This window comes from Triticum aestivum, chromosome 3B (assembly GCF_018294505.1).
Source record: "Triticum aestivum cultivar Chinese Spring chromosome 3B, IWGSC CS RefSeq v2.1, whole genome shotgun sequence".
In the NCBI taxonomy this organism is placed as follows: Eukaryota; Viridiplantae; Streptophyta; class Magnoliopsida; order Poales; family Poaceae; genus Triticum; species Triticum aestivum.
In genome coordinates, this window is record NC_057801.1 from 525048577 (window position 1) to 525066805 (window position 18229).

At 47.6% G+C, this 18229-nt stretch overlaps 1 protein-coding gene across 4 annotated transcripts; it reads left to right on the forward strand.

Moving 5' to 3' along the window:
• The first annotated feature begins 3001 nt into the window (after window positions 1–3001).
• LOC123070716 (CASP-like protein 3A1) lies at window positions 3002–8146 on the forward strand. 4 transcript variants are annotated; one of them, XR_006433909.1, is made up of 5 exons: window positions 3002–3360; window positions 3448–3583; window positions 4681–4864; window positions 6536–6627; window positions 7383–7415. XR_006433909.1 is itself a non-coding variant. In XM_044494010.1 (4 exons), exons 1-4 carry the CDS (start codon window positions 3089–3091, stop codon window positions 7534–7536), a joined length of 654 nt encoding a protein of 217 aa, XP_044349945.1. In that variant the 5' UTR covers window positions 3002–3088; the 3' UTR covers window positions 7537–8146. The 4 variants fall into 4 exon arrangements, 3 of the variants coding, with proteins under 3 accessions (XP_044349945.1, XP_044349947.1, XP_044349946.1); XM_044494010.1 differs by lacking the exon at window positions 4681–4864 and having other exon boundaries at window positions 7383–8146; XM_044494012.1 differs by having other exon boundaries at window positions 6536–7532.
• The last annotated feature ends 10083 nt before the right edge of the window (window positions 8147–18229 follow it).

Genomic DNA, 18229 nt, shown 5'->3' on the forward strand with positions numbered 1-18229 from the left:
AGCAGCACCGCGCTGCACACCAAGACTGGATCACGGGAGGGAACTCCACGACCAGTACGCGGCGAGCCCCATGCAAGCAGATTGCATCCACCTATAGATCGATTTCCAGCCGGTGCACACGACGTTCATCGTCGAAGCAGCGGCCTCGCCAGGGGACTCGACGCTACAGCTCCAACCAGTTGTCCGTGTACCGCGAACGTCGCGCAACAGCCGGCATCGCGCGAGCACATTCAAGAAGAGCAGCCGGCGGCTTCTCCAACAGGGATGCGACCGGATCTGCAACAATGCACAGAATCCTGCCGCCCCCCTGGACATCAAGCTGCACCAAACATCCCTGTGCAGCCACCAGCAGAACCTCCATCCATCCATGCGTAGGTACGCCCCATGCATGCTAACGTATCCATCGAGGAATCATGCACATGGCCATAGGAATCAATCTCCTACGAGGAGATACATGCAACAAGACTTGGGCTCGTGCCTTCTCCTGCCGCATATCGACGGGCGACGCAGGAGCGGTACCCACGGCCAGACGGGCCTCCATTGCATCTACATCAACACGAACGACTACACCAACCGATCTGCATCTGCACCAAGCCATCGAGCTACATCACCTCCTGCGTCAATCTACGCCGCCGATCTGTACTTGCACCGAGCACGACGACATCACCATGATCTGCACCAGATATTCTTCATCGAGCTGAATCCCTGCACTGAGTTGTACGACTACGCCAGGTTACAAGCAACATACTTCTTCGGCATGACAGGGCGTCGACACTTCATCGTCATGGAGGGACGCCTTCAAGTGATGCATCATCGCCGACACGCTGTTGCAACGCCATAGCCGACACTTCATCGCCAAGGTCTCCATCAACATGGTCTTCACCAGCATCATCGTCAACACACCGTCGCCGCCGCCTCGTCCACAAGATGGACACCTAGCGTCCTCTGACAGACTTTTCTGCAAGGCGCGACCTCGACGACGGCAATGACCGCGTCACGACGACGGCATCTTCCGCGTCATCCACGATGGCACGACTGCATCGACACGGCGTCACTACAGTGACGACCCTACATGGCCATACGGTTCTGGCAAAACCGATGTATGCTAGATGGGCTTCCTCCGGTCTTGGCAAAATCGGCGGACTCATCTCCGGCGGCACCCTCTGACATCCGCAAGGTGCATCGTCCACATCTGCAGCTCCGTCATAGCGCATTTTTTTGCGCCTCCGGCTTTGTGGCTTCATCATCCACGACTACCTCGACCACAGCTACATCACCATGATCGACATTGACATTAATGGCTACGTCTACAACAACTCATCGGCAACAACTCCAGTCAACAGCGTCCGCGTCGTCACTAGCGTCCACGCCACTCCCGCTGTGACTGCGGGAGGGAAGAGAGGAGAAGGCAGGAAGGCACCAGAAGGGGACGCAGTCACCGCCCTAGGTGCCGACCCATCAGAGACGCAGTTGATGATGATGCGTTGGAGAAGACGACGAAAGCACAAGAGTTCAAATTCAGTCGTCATCGTCCGCTTCACTCCCGCTACGACTGAGGGGGAATGTTAGAAGTATAATTATGTTTAAGTTAGAGATTAGGAGTTAGAGATAGGATTGGTTTAAATCATGTACGACTTATTCCCTACTCCAAGTCTCTCTCATATATTGTACTCTATATATATCCCATACCTGGGTCAGATCAATACAACATACAACACATAATATTATCATTCTACAATTTTCACAGGTCGGAAACGCTGGTGATAGCGGACCCGGGATTGCGTAACAATTGGTATCAGAGCCCAGGTGCCCGGAATGAATCTCGGTAGACTCACGGGTGGTCGGTCATGGTTGGTGGGCTGGAAACGCTAGTGTTAGCGGGCCCATGGATGACCGATGTGTGAGGGGGAGGTTGTTGGGTTTTAGTCCCACATCGATTGTGGGGGAGACATAACACGACTTATAAGAGCGGGGGTGTCCCCTCCTAACAGGCTAGTCTTTTGGGGGAGAGGGCCCAAGGCCTGTCATAAGTCGGTGTTGCTCTTCGATTGGACCTCGTTGACGCATGTGGGTCGGAAGCGCTGGTGATAGCGGACCCGGGATTGCGTAACAGTAGGTAAAGATAAAGATTGCTAGTCCATCCCGTAATAAATAAATCTTTTAACAGCACTAAATATCCTCAATTAAGTCGTCCGCCTTCATGTTCCCGTGCTGCTGGTATATGAAGAACCCAACCAGTTGTCGTCTCGAGTGAGATATTGCCGTCTCTTCCTTGAGGATGCCATCCTTTGGCGACCTCGCCTGCCGCGTGCTGTTCGCAGCTACGCCAATGCTTACAATCTAGCATCTCCCACACCCCTGTAAAGTAGCTCTTCTCTCGCGCTGTCACTCTTGTCAACTCTATAAACCTTTAAGCGTTTGGCCACTTTGAAATGATAGAGGTGTGTTTTCTAGTGATTTCATGGGCACTGAGCGAGATCTTAAATCTTTGTAATACATGTCCCATGAAAACTGGCGCTCACTTCTTCTGCCTTAAAGAACCATACCCTAAATCAGTCTTAAGGTAGGCTTACCTAGTGATTTGGACAACCGTATTGTATTGTATCCCAAATAACTAACTCATGTGACTGCAAATTTTTAGTCTTACTAATTCTGCCTTCTCCTTTTAGTCCACTGCATTTGGTAGAATACGCAGATTCCCACGAATCTTTGGAGAGAAAAGAAAAGATTCCCACGCAATTGCTTTGTTATTGTAATAACTATAGCACTTAGCACTTTTCTTAATGCACAAAATACACATCCTGGTGACACTTGGCGATAACTGCAGTTGTCAGCTAAAATCTTATCCTAGTGATAGGCTAGCAAACAACTTACAGGTCTTGCGTAGCTCGAAAGCCGTGCTGCTTTTGTCATAGCATGGTGACAGCAAGTACAAAAAAACGCTCACGGGTGCATCATATATGCATACAAAACATGGGTTCTCACTTCTCAGCCAGAGACATCTTTCTACTAGAATCCTCCAACTCCCCCTTCAGTTGCATAGCCAGAAGCTTCTAGGAACACAAATCCAGAACCAGGAGCAACAGGAATGGGCTCCTTTGCTAATGGCCAGAATGGTTCAGAGCTTGGCATCCAGATGCCGGCCATGGGGAGCAGCGCGGTGCTGGAGCCTCCCACAACATCTGTAACACCAAGATGTCCACGGCTGGACATGGCCATGGTGGCAACCAGAGCTGCAGCCCTCGTGATGGCGCTGCTCTCAATGTCGCTCATGGTCTCCGCCAGGCAACGGGGTAATCTCATCATCTTTGGCATCGAGATTCCACTGTATGCCAAATGGTCCCTCTCTGATTCGCTGAAGTAAGTCTTTGAACTGTTGTAGTTTGAAATCTGTAAATAATCCCCGTGCAGAATACTGAGTTCTGATGGTGTTGTTCGTAACTTCAGATCCTTGGTTGGGATATCTGCAGCAGCAGCTGCCTACTCTCTGGCACAACTTCTGTCGATTGCATACAAGGCATTGAAGAAAGTCCCTGCGGTTCCATCCAGGCGCTATGCCTGGATGCTGTTAGCTGGTGATCAGGTCTGTTATGGTCATTTTGATCTGATTCTGCAGTGTCTAGTAATTATCGTTGTTATTTGTGCTCTGATGATTAGATTTTATTTTTTAGCCATGTTGTTTCATACCTTCTTTTCCTGTTTGTGATGTCTGCATAACAGTATGCAATGTCATATGTACTTTACCGGTGGGTCAGTAGCCAGTACTACTATAGGTGGTTGGTTGAGTTAGTTCTAAGTTGCGATTGAAGAAATCTCCTGCTAGCAACTGGCATCTTAGTACAATTTATTTAGTTTCTTATCATTAACTTGCCATGTCTATATGTTGGCTACATAAAAATAGTTTGTTACTTTTTTCTTTCTTGAATGTCCACCTAAATGTGCATCATTTTGTGTTAGGACGAATCACCAAATGATGCCGGTCTTTACAAACCAAAGTCGGTAAAACAATGCAAAGAGAGCAGCAAACTAGAAAAAGAAGGAATTGTTCTTGAGAAGCAGTAAACAAAAAATCCTTGCTTGATTTAGATGGAATTTTGTCCCTAGCCATAAAAGACTACAGAAAACGAGTCCTTGTTTATAGCTTACAGGGACATCATTCTGTTTTTTTGTGCATGTGAGTGTGCAGTGTTGCAGAGTATTCCCATTATGTCCTTTATCAGTGAACGTTCTAGTCTTATGCATTCGAGAAATACACTGATATATCACTTCATAAACATATTTTTATAAGAATATTCTGCACTTTTATTAGAAGTACGCATGAGAAAAATTGAGCATCATGTATGTTGAGTATCGTGATTATTAGAAAAGCTAGGATAGCGTAGGATATTATCCTACCTTGCCTTGTATTCCAAGATGATCATATACTACATTGAACTATTCCACCAATCCTCTTTCTTTCTTCTAACATGGTATCTATCGCAAGTCGATCTTAAACCCTAGCCGCCGTTGCTTTCGCACCCGCGCGCCGCCCGCGGGGCGGTCGGCCTCCATGACCGCCGCCGATCGTGTTGATCGGCTGCCCTAGAGAGTCTTTTACCCGATCCATTGATTGGAATTTTTTCTCTCGCTAATTAATTGATCAGTTTTCTTTTTTGGTTCTCTGATCTGATCTAAAAACAGATTGAGTCGCCCGTCCACCGTCGTCTCACCGCGCGTCTCTGCCCCAGTATTGGATCGTGGCCTCCACAACTCTCCTCCGTCCAGATCAGCTGCGACCTACAATGCTTGGTTGTGCGGGCGTCCCTGATTGCTTGGGCGAGACGTTGGGGCATTTTTAATGCGCGATGAACTTTTCTTTACAACGGTGAACATTTTTCTTATAATATGAACGTTGAACATATTTTGAATGCAAATTGAATATTTTTGTAATATATGTTGAAATATTTGCTTAAGATATGAAGAAAAGTTTACTTAATGCACAGTGATTTTTTTGTAATTTATGGTGAGCATTTTCTTAATACACGATGAGTTTCAAGAGCATTATGGTGAACATTTTCTTAATACATGGTGAATTATTTGTATTTCAAGAAATGTTCAGCATGTGTTAAAAACTTATTATGTAAATCATTCTTGCATTTCAAGAAACAGGTCGATTTTTTTAATAAAAGTTGAACAGTTTTAATGCATTTCTAAAATTTATTATGATTACACATTTATTTTTAATACATGTTGTCAACTTTTTAAATAACAATGCATTTTAAAAAAATACAATCAATATGCGAGTAACTCAAATAGAAATCTGTGTGTTGGCATATTTTTTTAAAAGTTGTGTATTTGAATAATATAACTAGGATACATAGTAATTGTGCATGGTTGTGGTCCTCAGTGCAGACACATTAAATTTGGGCCATGCCTGTGTTCTAGTCTGGTGCTTGACACTTAATAATACTAATATGTAATCGCAAAAAATATATGTATTAATATCATGATTAAAAAAACAGTGACCCAGCGCAGCCTCGCTGGGCCAACCGCCGGCCCAATGTCTTCGGGCTAGTACAAAATCCGTCTAGCCTGCTCTACGTCGTGAGCGCTGCCATGACCAGGTGGCTAGTACAAATGCCCGTGCATTGCACCGGGCGAATATTAAATATAACTTGCTCCATATGCCATTATGCAACACTTTTTTAATTCAATTTTTACAAACGTCAGAAATAAGGTTACACTAAGTATTTTTTTTGGACCATGAAATTTGGACGTATCCTAACAATGTTCGACATGACCTATTTCACCTCTTCGATGAAACAGTAGTTGTGCATGGAATAGTCTTTCAATCAATTTTATTTATTGTTGTACAGAAAAAAATGAATATTTAATAATTTGAGAATGTGTTTTTAAAAGAAATCGATAATGTTTTTAGAATGGAATCATTTTTATGGTGACAAACATTTTTCAGAATATTATAGTTAATTTGTAATTTATTTTGCACTGTTTTTTGGGCTTGCCCATTGAAATACTTTTATTCACACACACGCGCACATACACACAACACGCACGAACTCAATCTTTCTTCACGTTCCCCATTCTCCTTCCCCACTGCTGGACAGCGCCGCCGCCGACGCCTCCCTTGTCCCCGTTGTTCTGGGAGAACAAGGGTAGGAAAAATAACGCTTCCGGTGTCTTCTGCCTGCGCCGCCGTATGAACGGGACCTTGGGCGGCTCCTGCTTCCTCCCTGTTCCTTCCCACCCCTCCTCCTCCAACCAAGGCACGCAGCCGCCGTCTGGAAGCTTGTCCTTCACGTTCAAGCAACCCCTCCTTTCTTATATGCTCCAACCTTGGTTAGTTGTGTCAGTAGTAGTATAGTTAGCAGATTCAGATTTGCTTTGTAGCTAGCCTTTGACACTTTTTGATTAGTTATTAAACAATGTGTATGGCCCATGTAGTCACCATGAGAAAGATCTCTATTGCTCGATAGTGTACTGCTTACATGTTCAAGCATCTTAATCCTAACAAAACAGAGCATCACAATTGCTTCAGGAATATGCAACGCTATACTCCGAGGCCACCTTCAGAGAACAAATCAGAAGATCCTGCAGCATGTCGAGTCAACTCACGTACAACATTAATAGGTATTTTATATCCACTATATGAATTACTCTCTCGTGTGTGTGTGTGTGTGTGTGTGTATTTCTTCTCTAGATACCAAGAACCATTTTTCGTGATTTACATTTACACACAAACATCCAATGTTACCGACACACATGTCACTCGCATGCCTAGCTGCCTGACATGTTTTTGTGACAGATTGCTTGGCGGTTGCTAGTAGTACCCTATAAATATTGCTCAAAGCTACTTCATGCTGCCACTTGTTGCAGTTGGTGGCATCGAAATTTCGTTGATTCCAGTCAATCAAGTTTTTCTGCTAAAGCTTAGCATGTACTCCCTGAAAATGGATCAAAGGAGATGTATCTAGAGTAGATACATCTCCTTTTATCCATTTTGATGACAAGTATTTCCGGACGGAGGGAGTAACTTAAGTCTCTGGCTGAGGGATCTTTACTTTGAAAAGGTTTGATCTGAATCTATCTTGAAAGAATAACTTGAGCTCTCGCTTATTAAGATCAGGCTTTTATGTTCTACATTTATTAAAGAAAGTATTCTAGAACAAGAGAGCACACTTAATTCAACTTGCAGTTTACATAGGCTAAGATGTGCACTGAAAACAAAAGTTGGTGATGCCAAATAAACCATACATGTGTTTTTTTTCTTTGCATTCCTCTCGATAAACTTGCATATCTTACATTGTGTTGTTCCTGTATTTGATGCAAAGATCTAATAATTTCACATCTATCAGTCCTAAAGAGTGCAAGCTGTCCATATACAGGCAAGGTAATGATGATCGATGGAACCTATGGTTGCAGACACAAAGGAAAGTTCATGCCTTTTTCAAAATGACAGAACCATATTTTGCTTGGCATGAGATCGGACGTACCTCAGGTGGAGCATGGTCTGTACGGCGAGATTGTAAGACAGCGTAGAAAGGCGACGTACAAAGCTAGCCAAGCCAGCGGAAGCCGTGTGCTTGTATCTGTAGCAGCACGGCGTGTGTAGCTAATTAGAATTCAAAATCTTGCTAAATAAAGCAAGGAGAAGCCGTGTCTTTGTCTCGGGCTCTTGTACATACCAAATTAGGATTCTGATTGCTATTTTTGTAACAAAAACGTGTATTGTTAAGTACGTTTCTTATTCCTATTTTGTAACAAACTTGTGCACCTTTGTGGTTTGGATACTGAGATTGATAAAAACTCCGCCTATGTCTTCTAGGCATAGCCGGTCCCAAGCCCGGGTAAAGGAGGAGGGTTGTGATAGGCTTGGCGAGCCAACGTAAAAACTAGCCAGTCCCATAGGTATGAAACCCATTTGAGCGAGAATAGTACTAGGATGGGTGACCTCTTGGGAAGTCCTCGTGAAAGGGTTTCATATCTAAGGGTTGTGATAGGCTTGGCGAGCCAACGTAAAAACTAGCCAGTCTTTTGGGTATGAAACCCATTTGGGCGAGAGTAGTACTAGGATGGGTGACCTCCTGGGAAGTCCTCGTGAAAGTGTTTCATATCTAGCCTACCCCAACTTTTTTGGGATAAAAGGCTTCGTAAGTAAGTAAGATACTAAGATTGATAAAACTGAGAATACATATAGATGTGTAATTTGTTTTTTGGTTGATCTTTAAGAAATAAAAGCTTCTTTTGAAGGTCGGTTATCAAAATCCTCTGCAATGTTCAGTTCAGTGATTTCATCTATTTTCTGCAGTCACACAAAAATAAAAGGTAAACCCTCCAACTGTTAGAAGCACTATTGCTGAAATCTTGAAACAGAGGTAGTACATTATAGTCAGTTTACAGTTGGGATGTTACTGCATAAATTGCCACTTCACCTCACCAGTGACCACCACCTCTAGTCTAGCATATATGATAATGATAATATGGAGCCCGGTGTCTCTTTCCTAGCAATATATCATGTAAATGCAGAGTAAATTGATACAAGGTCAGAGAACCATGGTATGCATCATGACCACATCGACCTTTAGCGAATTAGCATCACTCTTTTTCAGCTTTGACGCAAAATAACAGGAAGAAAGGCCCCAATCTGAATATATGACACTTACAGTCTGCACATCGGTATCATCCAGCGTTATTGTGCAATGTCCGAGAGCCGAACCTCCTTGGCCTCCACCTGAGTTGGATCGGACGCCTTTAGCACCTGCACACACACACACAGCAGAGACATCAAAACCAGGCGAAATCAAACTGAGCTCACACCAACATATAATTCTACGAGGGGGGCAATCAATGGTGATGCTGCTACTAATTTCCCCTTCTTCATCCATCTTCCTTTCACTGGTGTGAATGCACAAGACAATCAGCTACGAACAAACAAATCTACTAAATCACGTGAGACTGTCCCCTCTTAAATTTAGAGATCCTTAATGAACTAATTTTGCTTCATGGAACAGGGTTGATGTGGTATATTCTGTTGACTTATCTTCTGATTGTTAGATCAAGGAGATGAATCAAGTTGATGTGGCAACAATATGAGCAGTGTCACAATCAGTCCAGTACATACTATACAGCTTCACTGATTTCATAATATTTCCCTGAGATAAATATCTTGACTTTCCTTTGCCCATATTAACATACCTGAATCCATGGCTGGCAGAGAATATATTTTTCATCGGAATCTACAATGGTAATATATTTCCAGAAATATAAACAAGTGTACTTGCCAACCTATATTAAGAAGTCGACTATTAGATATTCACTTTACGCTTGCAAAGAGCCTTCCCAATAACCTATATATTGCTGGACATATTTTTAGAATAACCGAATCTTTTCTTCATTTGGTCATAATGGCATCATTTATACATTAGAACATCTGGAAGAAAACACGAACCATTGTCCTATTCATTAATATTCATAAATGCAGGATCAATAAAATCAAGTTTGCAGGAACCTTTTCAAAATGCAGTTTTTGATGTTCCATGTTATTTCCCAGGGTAGAAAACACCCGAGATGAACAACGTGACAGATCAAAGAGGAGTATTGCTGGCAAGTTCCTTTGAACCTGCTCGATCTAGATCATCGGCTCAATCCTGCTGATAGATAATCCATGATGTGCTCTTGGGAAAGAGAAAACAAGAAGAGGGACGCTGCACCTTGCCAAGTGGGAGGCTAGATGATCCACTGAGCCATCTGCTTTTTTCCTTCTCAACATCAAACTTGGGCTTCCATGTATTCTCCAGGATAGAGGTGGCTACCTTCTAATCATCGGCAAAAAGAATATTGCCATAAAGGATGCCATCATGTTACGGACCAACCTACTACCACTGCCACAGCGGCCCGTCAAGGCGATGGAGTGCAGCAACGGACCCGGAGAGCCCACGAGCCCAACAAGCGCTACACCGGCCCAGAATGGACGACCTAACTACTTAAGCAAGGGCGAACTGGAGGAAAGGTAGGCAGAAACGAGACACCAGCGGCGGCTTCCTCTCTCTCCTGATCCCCTTTTCTTCCTGTATCCAAGAACCCTAGATCGAAACCTTCCAATACCTCTGTACTAAGCTAGTGATTGAGTTAAACTACCTAAGGGGAGCGTAACATTTGGTATCAGCAGCCTTTTCCCCCACCACCTCAACCCTGGCCGGTTGTTTTCCTTCGATCATCCAAACCCGCCGCGGCAAGCACACAGCCATGGAGGAGACCAACAAGGCCCTGGCCGATCTGACAGCGGCGATCAGTGGCATATCGGCCCAGATCGGCGAGATCCACCCCATCGTCCTCGAGCTCCAGGGGTGGCGACCGGCCGTCGAGCGCTCGATGGAGGACCTGCGCTTGGAGGTGGGCGAGCTGCGATAGCGACTTAAGGAGGTGCGGCCAGAGACCACGCCGCTGCCCGATCCGGCATCCGCGGTAGCTACAGAGTTGGCGCAGCCAATTCGCCTCACGGATCTGCCTCCACTCCTTCCGTCGACGGCAATACCGCCACTCAAGCCTGCTCCGATCGCGGACGCGCGTCTTCCTCAACCCAGCGAGCGCCTCTTGCCTCGCGGTGGTGACGGCCACGGGCCCGCTGGCCACGGCAAGACGCAAGATAACCGGGGGCTGTCGCCGGGGGAACGGACCCCGCGGGCACCTCCGGTCACGGGTATGGCCGATTTCCACCCTTTTGCTGCAGAGAGTTCATTTATGGGAGAGCGTCAATTCGGATTCGCCCGATTTCCACCTCCCCCACGTTTTGATTTTCCTTTGTTCGATGGTGATGGGCCACGAGCTTGGCGTTTGAAATGTGAGGTGTATTTCAGAGTCTGTACACTTAGTCCTAACACTTGGGTGAGCTGCGCCGTGATGTATTTCATCGATGGGGCACTGTCTTGGTTGCAATCCACCAAGGCGCATCTAATATATACAGACTGGGGTAGTTTTGCAGAAGCAGTGTGTGCACAGTTTGGGAGAGAGGAATTCCAGTCCCTGTTGCGACAATTCAATCGTCTGCAGCAGAGCGGTTCGGTGACTGAATATGCAGAGAAGTTCACGCAGTTCATGCACAATTTGGTGGCACGCCATGAATCATGGGAGCCATCGTATTTCATTACACTTTATTGATGGGTTGAAAAAAGATATTAGAGCTGCAGTAGTTTTACATCGACCAAAAACGCTCGATACTGCTATCGATCTTGCCTGTTTACAGGAGGAGGTGCTCGAAGCAATGCGCAGGGAGGACAAGAAGGACGATCGCCGGTACTCAACACCGGTATCGTCTCGAGCGGTGCCGCGCACGGCCCTGCCCCTGCCTCCACCGCCGGTCTTCGCTCCAACCAAGCCTGCGGCGCCCGTGGAGGGGCGCAGTACAGACCGTCGCGCACAGGAGGCGGCGCACTCGCAACAAGCAGAGGACAAGATCGCAGCTCTCCGCGCATATCGGCGCGCGCGGGGACTCTGTTTCACCTGCGGCGAGCGCTGGGGGCGCGACCACCGCTGTGGACCGACCGTGCAGCTGCACGTGGTGGAAGAACTACTGGCAATGATGCACAGCGAGCCAAGTGACTCCAACGACCTGAACCAAGACGAGGCGGCAAGCGAGCAAGGGGCAGATTGCTGCGTCCTTTCCAAGGAGGCTCTCGACGGAGGGGAATCCAACACCACCATGCGTCTCCACGGCTGGGTCCAAGGCCAGGAGGTGTTGATGCTCGTCGACTCGGGCTCCTCCCACAGCTTCATCGGCGAATCCCTCGCCGCTCGGCTGCAAGGTGTGGTCAAGGCCAAGCACCCGTTGGCAGTGCGGGTGGCCAACAGTGGTGTCATGCGCTGTGATCAAGAACTGGCGAAGTGCCAATGGTAGACCCATGGAGTCACCTTCGACACCACCCTTAAGGTACTTCCATTGGGGTGCTATGACGTCATTCTTGGCATCGACTGGCTAGCACAGCACAGCCCCATGAAAGTGCACTGGCTGGAGAAGACGATGGATTTTGAGTACCAAGGCTCCACCATCCACCTCCAGGGGGCGAAGGTAGATGTTAGCCAATGCAAAGCCCTTTCCGGCGAGGAACTGGCTGAGTTGTTGCATTGCGCTGGGGTCGTGCACATGGTTCAACTTTGTGCCACTATGCAAGGGGAGCCAAGCTTGACAGAAGTGCCGGTGCCTGCAGAGATTGAGGCACTGATCAGCGAGTTTGAGCACCTGTTCGCAGAGCCGAAGGGGCTACCACCGCGGCGTTCGTTCGATCATTCCATTCCTCTGCTTCCGGGAGCAAAGCCGGTCAATGTGCGCCCATATCGCTACAGTCCAGCTCAAAAGGACGAGATTGAGAAGCAGGTAGCGGACATGCTTGCTCAGGGGATTATTGCACCCAGCTCTAGTCCGTTTGCGTCGCCAGTACTGCTAGTCCAGAAGAAGGATTTGTCCTGGCGTTTCTGTGTAGACTATCGCCAGCTCAATGCCATAACAGTCAAGAACCGTTTTCCATTGCCGATCATCGACGAGCTTCTGGATGAACTCGCGGGGTCTAGGTGGTTTACTAGCTTAGATCTCCGAGCCGGATACCATCAAATACGTATGAAACCCGAGGACAAGTACAAGACTGCTTTCAAGACCCACCATGGGCATTTTGAGTTCAAGGTGCTAGCGTATGGCCTAACAGGTGGACCTGCTACCTTCCAGGGGGGAATGAATATTGTGCTAGCTCCAGTTAATCGCAAAGGGGTGATGGTTTTTATCGACGACATCCTGGTGCACAGTGCCACACTAGAGCAGCACCGAGATAAGCTGCGACAAGTGTTCCAGCTATTGGACGAGCATCAGTTAAAGGTCAAGAAGAGCAAATGCACATTTGCCAGCCCGAACTTGCTGTACTTGGGGCATGAGATCAGTGAAGAGGGGGTGCGCACCGACAACAAGAACATTGCTGCCGTCGAGAAGTGGCCAACACCCTCCACCATCAAGGAAGTGCGCGGTTTCCTTGGCCTCGCGGGTTACTACCGCAAGTTTGTGAAGAACTTTGGCATCATCAGTCGTCCTTTGACAGACCTGCTTAAAAAGAACACCGTGTTCCGCTGGACATCATTGGAGGAAGCAGCCTTCCAGGAGCTTAAAAAGGCGCTGATCACTGCACCAGTTTTGGCATTGCCAGATTTCAAGGTTCAGTTTGAATTGGAAACAGATGCTTCGGACAAGGGGATTGGGGCAGTCCTCAAACAAGGCAAGCATCCAGTGGCATTTCTGAGCAAGGCTTTAGGCCCGCACAACAGCGCCCTGTCCACCTACGAGAAGGAGGGATTGGCAATCCTGTTAGCAGTGGAGCATTGGCGCCAATATTTGTAGAGTGATGATTTTCTCATTCATACGGATCAGCGCAGCTTGGTCCACCTTGAGGACCAGCGGTTGGCAACCCCGTGGCAGCAGAAGATCATGTCAAAGCTGCTTGGTCTGCGTTACAGAATTGTCTACAAACGCGGCATGGACAATCGGGTGGCTGATGCACTATCTAGGCGTCCAGGACCAGCTCAAGGAGACCTTGCGTCAATCACAATAGCAGTGTCAGCATGGTTGGAGTCAGTTCAGCAAGGGTATAAGGACGATCCTATAGCGCGCAAATGGCTAACACGACTGGCCACAGGAACAACCAACACGGATGGATTCACATTGGACTCTGGAATCATTAAGCAGCACGGACGAGTTTGGCTCGGCAACAATGTACAACTTCAGAAACAGGTGTTGTCTGCATTACATGCAAGTGCCATTGGTGGACATTCAGGTTTCAACGTCACCTATCACAGAGTGAGACGGCTGTTTACTTGGCCTGGGATGAAGCAACACGTGCGACTGTTTGTTGAAGAATGCCAGACTTGCAAGCAAGCTAAACCAGAACGGGTCTGGTATCCTGGCCTCCTGGAACCACTGCCGGTGCCCAAACAGGCTTGGGAAGTTATCACCATGGATTTCGTGGAAGGACTACCGCAATCAGCAAGGTACAACAGTGTATTGGTGGTGGTGGACAAGTTTTCCCGGTATGCCCATTTCATTCCCTTGTCGCATCCCTTCACGGCATTTCAAGTGGCTCAAGTGTTTGTCAACAACATCTACAAACTCCATGGACTGCCAACAACAATTGTTTCAGACCGAGACGCCATCTTAACCAGCACTATGTGGAAAGAGCTGTTCTGACTGACTCACACCAAACTCCGCATGAGCACGACACGACACCCGCAGACAGATGGGCAGTCTGAGCGAGTCAATCAATGCCTGGAGACCTATTTGAGATGTTTCGTCCATGCTTGCCCGACCAAGTGGTCCCATTGGCTGGCCCTCGCCGAGTTCTGGTACAATACTTCTCCTCACTCTGCCCTTGGGACATCCCCATTTGAAGCCTTGTATGGACCTGGACGATTGGCTGCAAGACCGGGCGCAAATGGAGGCCCTGCTCTAGCAACACCTGCTTCGTGCTCGTCAGCAAATGAAGGAGTCTGCAGACAAGAAGAGATCAGTCCGCGTGTTCGCAGTGAAAGGCCGGGTGTTCCTGAAGATTCAACCGTACATTCAACGGTCTCTAGCTACGAGAGCTAACCAAAAACCGTCCTTCCGGTATTTTGGTCCTTTTCAGGTGGTGCAACGGGTCGGCCAAGTCGCCTACAAGCTTCAGCTTCCCGCCTCATGCAGCATCCACCCGGTCTTTCACGTGTCCCAGCTGCGCCGGGCCTTGCCGCCGGCGGAACAAGCCCTAGACGAGCTGCCAGCGGAGGCGGCGCCCAACCCCGAACCCGTGGAGATCCTCGACACTCGCCTTCACCGTCGCGGTACGGCTTTGGTTCCTCAAGTACTCATTCGCTGGACAGGGCAACCTGCTGCTGTGGCAACTTGGGAAGATCGCGAGGAGCTCCAACACCGTTACCCAGCTGCTCCAGCTTGGGGACAAGCTGATTCTCAAGAAGGGGGGAATGTTACGGACCAACTTACTACCACTGCCACAGCGGCCCGTCAAGGCGATGGAGTGCAGCAACGGACCCGGAGAGCCCACGAGCCCAACAAGCGCTACACCGGCCCAGAATGGACGACCTAACTACTTAAGCAAGGGCGAACTGGAGGAAAGGCAGGCAGAAACGAGACACTGGCGGCGGCTTCCTCTCTCTCCCGATCCCCTTTTCTTCCTGTATCCAAGAACCCTAGATCGAAACCTTCCAATTCCTCTGTACTAAGCTAGTGATTGAGTTAAACTACCTAAGGGGAGCGTAACACATCATGCATTGTCCAGATCTTAATTCCAATAGCAGCAATTGGATCAAAGTCAGGCTTGTCAAGCTCAAAGTACTCAGGGTTGGGGATATCTTGGGGCTTCCAGATTCCCTTGTAGCTGGGGTTGTCAATCAGGGGCGCATGCCACTTGCCTTTGTAGGAAGAATTCTGCTTCATCGGCCTCTTCCATTCACCACAACCAGGTGCCTCTTCACAATTGGGGAGTTGGGGTTGTCAATCTTCAGTCCTTCCCATTTGCCATCCTCCTCCTCATCCCACGACATAGGCAACCTCGGTGGCCTATAGCTCCACCTCGGGCACTGAGCGGAGGCAGAGGGAAGGACGAACACGTCAAGGAGCAGCAAGAAATCAAAATCGAAGCGGGCCAAATTGGCTGAGGGAGGCGGGCGGGCGCAGATCTCGCAGCCCGGCAGCTCACCTTGTCTTGTGCGCTGGCCTTGGCCTCGTCCTTCGTCGCCGCCGCCTCGTCGTCCTAGGCGAAGGCGAGCGGGGTGTCCGGGCTCGCAACGCCCTCGCTACTATCGTCATCGGCCGCGGGCTTCTTGTTCGGCGGCGCCGCCAGGGCCTTCCTTGGCCGGCGCCGGCCCCACGAGGGGAAATCCGCCTGCGCCTCCTGCTGCTTCTGCTGCTGGCGGCGGCAGCGGTTGCTGGCCCGCACGATGGACAGCAAGTCCACAAGAGCTCGCCGAACTCCTCCTCCCATGCGCATCCTCTCCCAGCCGCGCCGGACGCCATGGATCTCGGCGAGCGAGCAAGGGCTTGGGTGGGCTTCTGCGGGCGATGGGAGAGCAGGGGAGGAGGCGGAGGTTTGGTTATTTTAACTTTAACCAAACGTTTTTCAGATTAGCCACTTTAAAAAAGGAGTGCGGGTTTAATATCAGAAACGACGGGGTCTTTTTTGCAAAAGGTGCGCGACGGTGAACTCAATCCGTGTTTTATTATTAGGGAGAGAGTAGCATGCCCCGTGCGTTGCAACGGGAAAATAGATTCATCGCCCATATTTAAGAGAATATTGTAGCACAAGCACCACACTTCAGAGACTTGATGGTACATCATATGAATTCATGCATGATGGTTGATGCATACTCTTGCCAGTGCCACTTCAATGTTTGTGGCTAGCTTCAAGTGATAATTTGTGTGACATGTCCATTAATACATCTGAGCTCTATCTTTGACCTCTTGTTCCTTGGCTATAGATAACACTGCAGTGGATCATTTGTTCTTCCTTTCCTCACTGAACAAACAGATCAATATAATCTCATACAGGCCATTACCTTTTCCATGCACATAATCTGCCAAGGTCATTATTCTAGATTGCCCTGTAAAAGAAAGTTGTTTTCTCATGATTGAATTAAACCTGTAAAACAGGATCCTTCTAATGTTGTTGCCCAAAAGCTTATGCTGGTTTTATATAATCGAGATATTTACCACCTTGCATTAGCTCAAAAACTCTTCCACATCAGAGCTCCAAATCGTGAAACTTAGACCACTTTCCTCTATCGAATTCATCAGTGTGTTGACAACTGCGTTTACACTGCTTCATGTAATAGTCCTAGCAAACCCACCGCCTATAGAACCTTGGTCCAGTATACAATCCCGCTGAAAAGAAGAATTTGTTGTCGGCACTTATCATAGAGCCTAAAGGTGCACCTGATCCGGTCAGCGTTTGAACTGAATAAAGAACCACTTTCTCCTCTAAACTTAATCTGCACATGCATCTCCTACCGGTGATGTTTACTCAGCTCTGTTTAATCCACATATAGGAATAGAATCCGCCATGGGTATTAACCACAATCATGGCACTGGCAATGCCCACAACGGTATCGAAGCAATACCCCTCCCGCTCTGCTCTCGCCCCTGCCGGCATTTGTCATTATGCCGGAGGACGTCGCCGCATGGTATGCTGAGCGGACGCACTGCTGCCGGGATCTGGATGTTCCACGGAAAGCTTGTTCACCCAATCATCCTACATCCCTAATGTCATATGAAAAAAAGTCCATCTAAAACATCAACACAAAATCAAAAATTGGTCATATTTAATTAATTAAGTAGTGCTAAATCAATTTTCTATGCCGCTTAGTCATTCTGCAAATTTAGCGTCATATTCGATTTCATGAAGCTATATAAAAGGTATTGCCCTAATAAAGTAAAATTTCTTCAAACACAAATTTCTTGTGGGAATTAGCACAAACATTTGCTTGACAACTAAAACTCATTTCAAGCCATTATTGCTGGTGTCGAGTTGATCTTAACCTTGCAATAAGAGGGTTGTGCATGTTTAGCCAGCAATCAGTTGAAAAAGAAAAAAATATGAAGGCATTGGTTCCTGAAACCTGACTGTGTGCGCTCCTCTGTTCTAACTGAAGACCGCTGCTCTGTTTTCTCCCTTGAGCTAATAGTTCGTGGGTGCGTGTATGTGTAACCACCGGCGAAGGTTGATAGGGACAATGGCAACACCTGCGCCATGACATTCTGCAACCACCAAAGGAATGAGAATCAACCATCAAACCATCTAAAAATTGCAATCATCAAGATTACATGCTTTGAAGGCATGCAAGGACTCCAGGAGCAGAAAGGTGTCAGGTTTATACCTTGTTTGGGATAGCTCCATCATCCCGAGCCTTCTTCAATAGTTGGGCGCCAAAGCTCTTGGTGCCTAGGCGATTGGTAAGCCAGCCATTTTTTCTTCATCTACAAAAGGAGGAGAAGGTCTGTTTCTGTTATTACAGTTGGACTGAAGATTGGAATAAGGCAAGAAGGGGGGTGGACGAATCTCATTGGTGGGGAAATGTCCACACTGTTTATTCAAATGGAAAAATGAATCACATAAAAGACTATTTACCTTTCTTCGAGTAGTAGAGAACCACATAATTTTCAGTCCAGACTTCAGAGAAGGCGAGGCGTCACTCGCCGCCTTATTTTCTTTAG

Coding starts and splice junctions, on each gene's coding strand:
- LOC123070716 (XM_044494010.1), top strand. CDS start 3,089: ATGGGCTCCTTTGCTAATGGCCAGAATGGTTCAGAGCTTGGCATCCAG. Junction 3,361..3,447: donor TCCCTCTCTGATTCGCTGAA/GTAAGTCTTTGA, acceptor TCGTAACTTCAG/ATCCTTGGTTGGGATATCTG. Junction 3,584..6,535: donor TGCTGTTAGCTGGTGATCAG/GTCTGTTATGGT, acceptor CAATTGCTTCAG/GAATATGCAACGCTATACTC.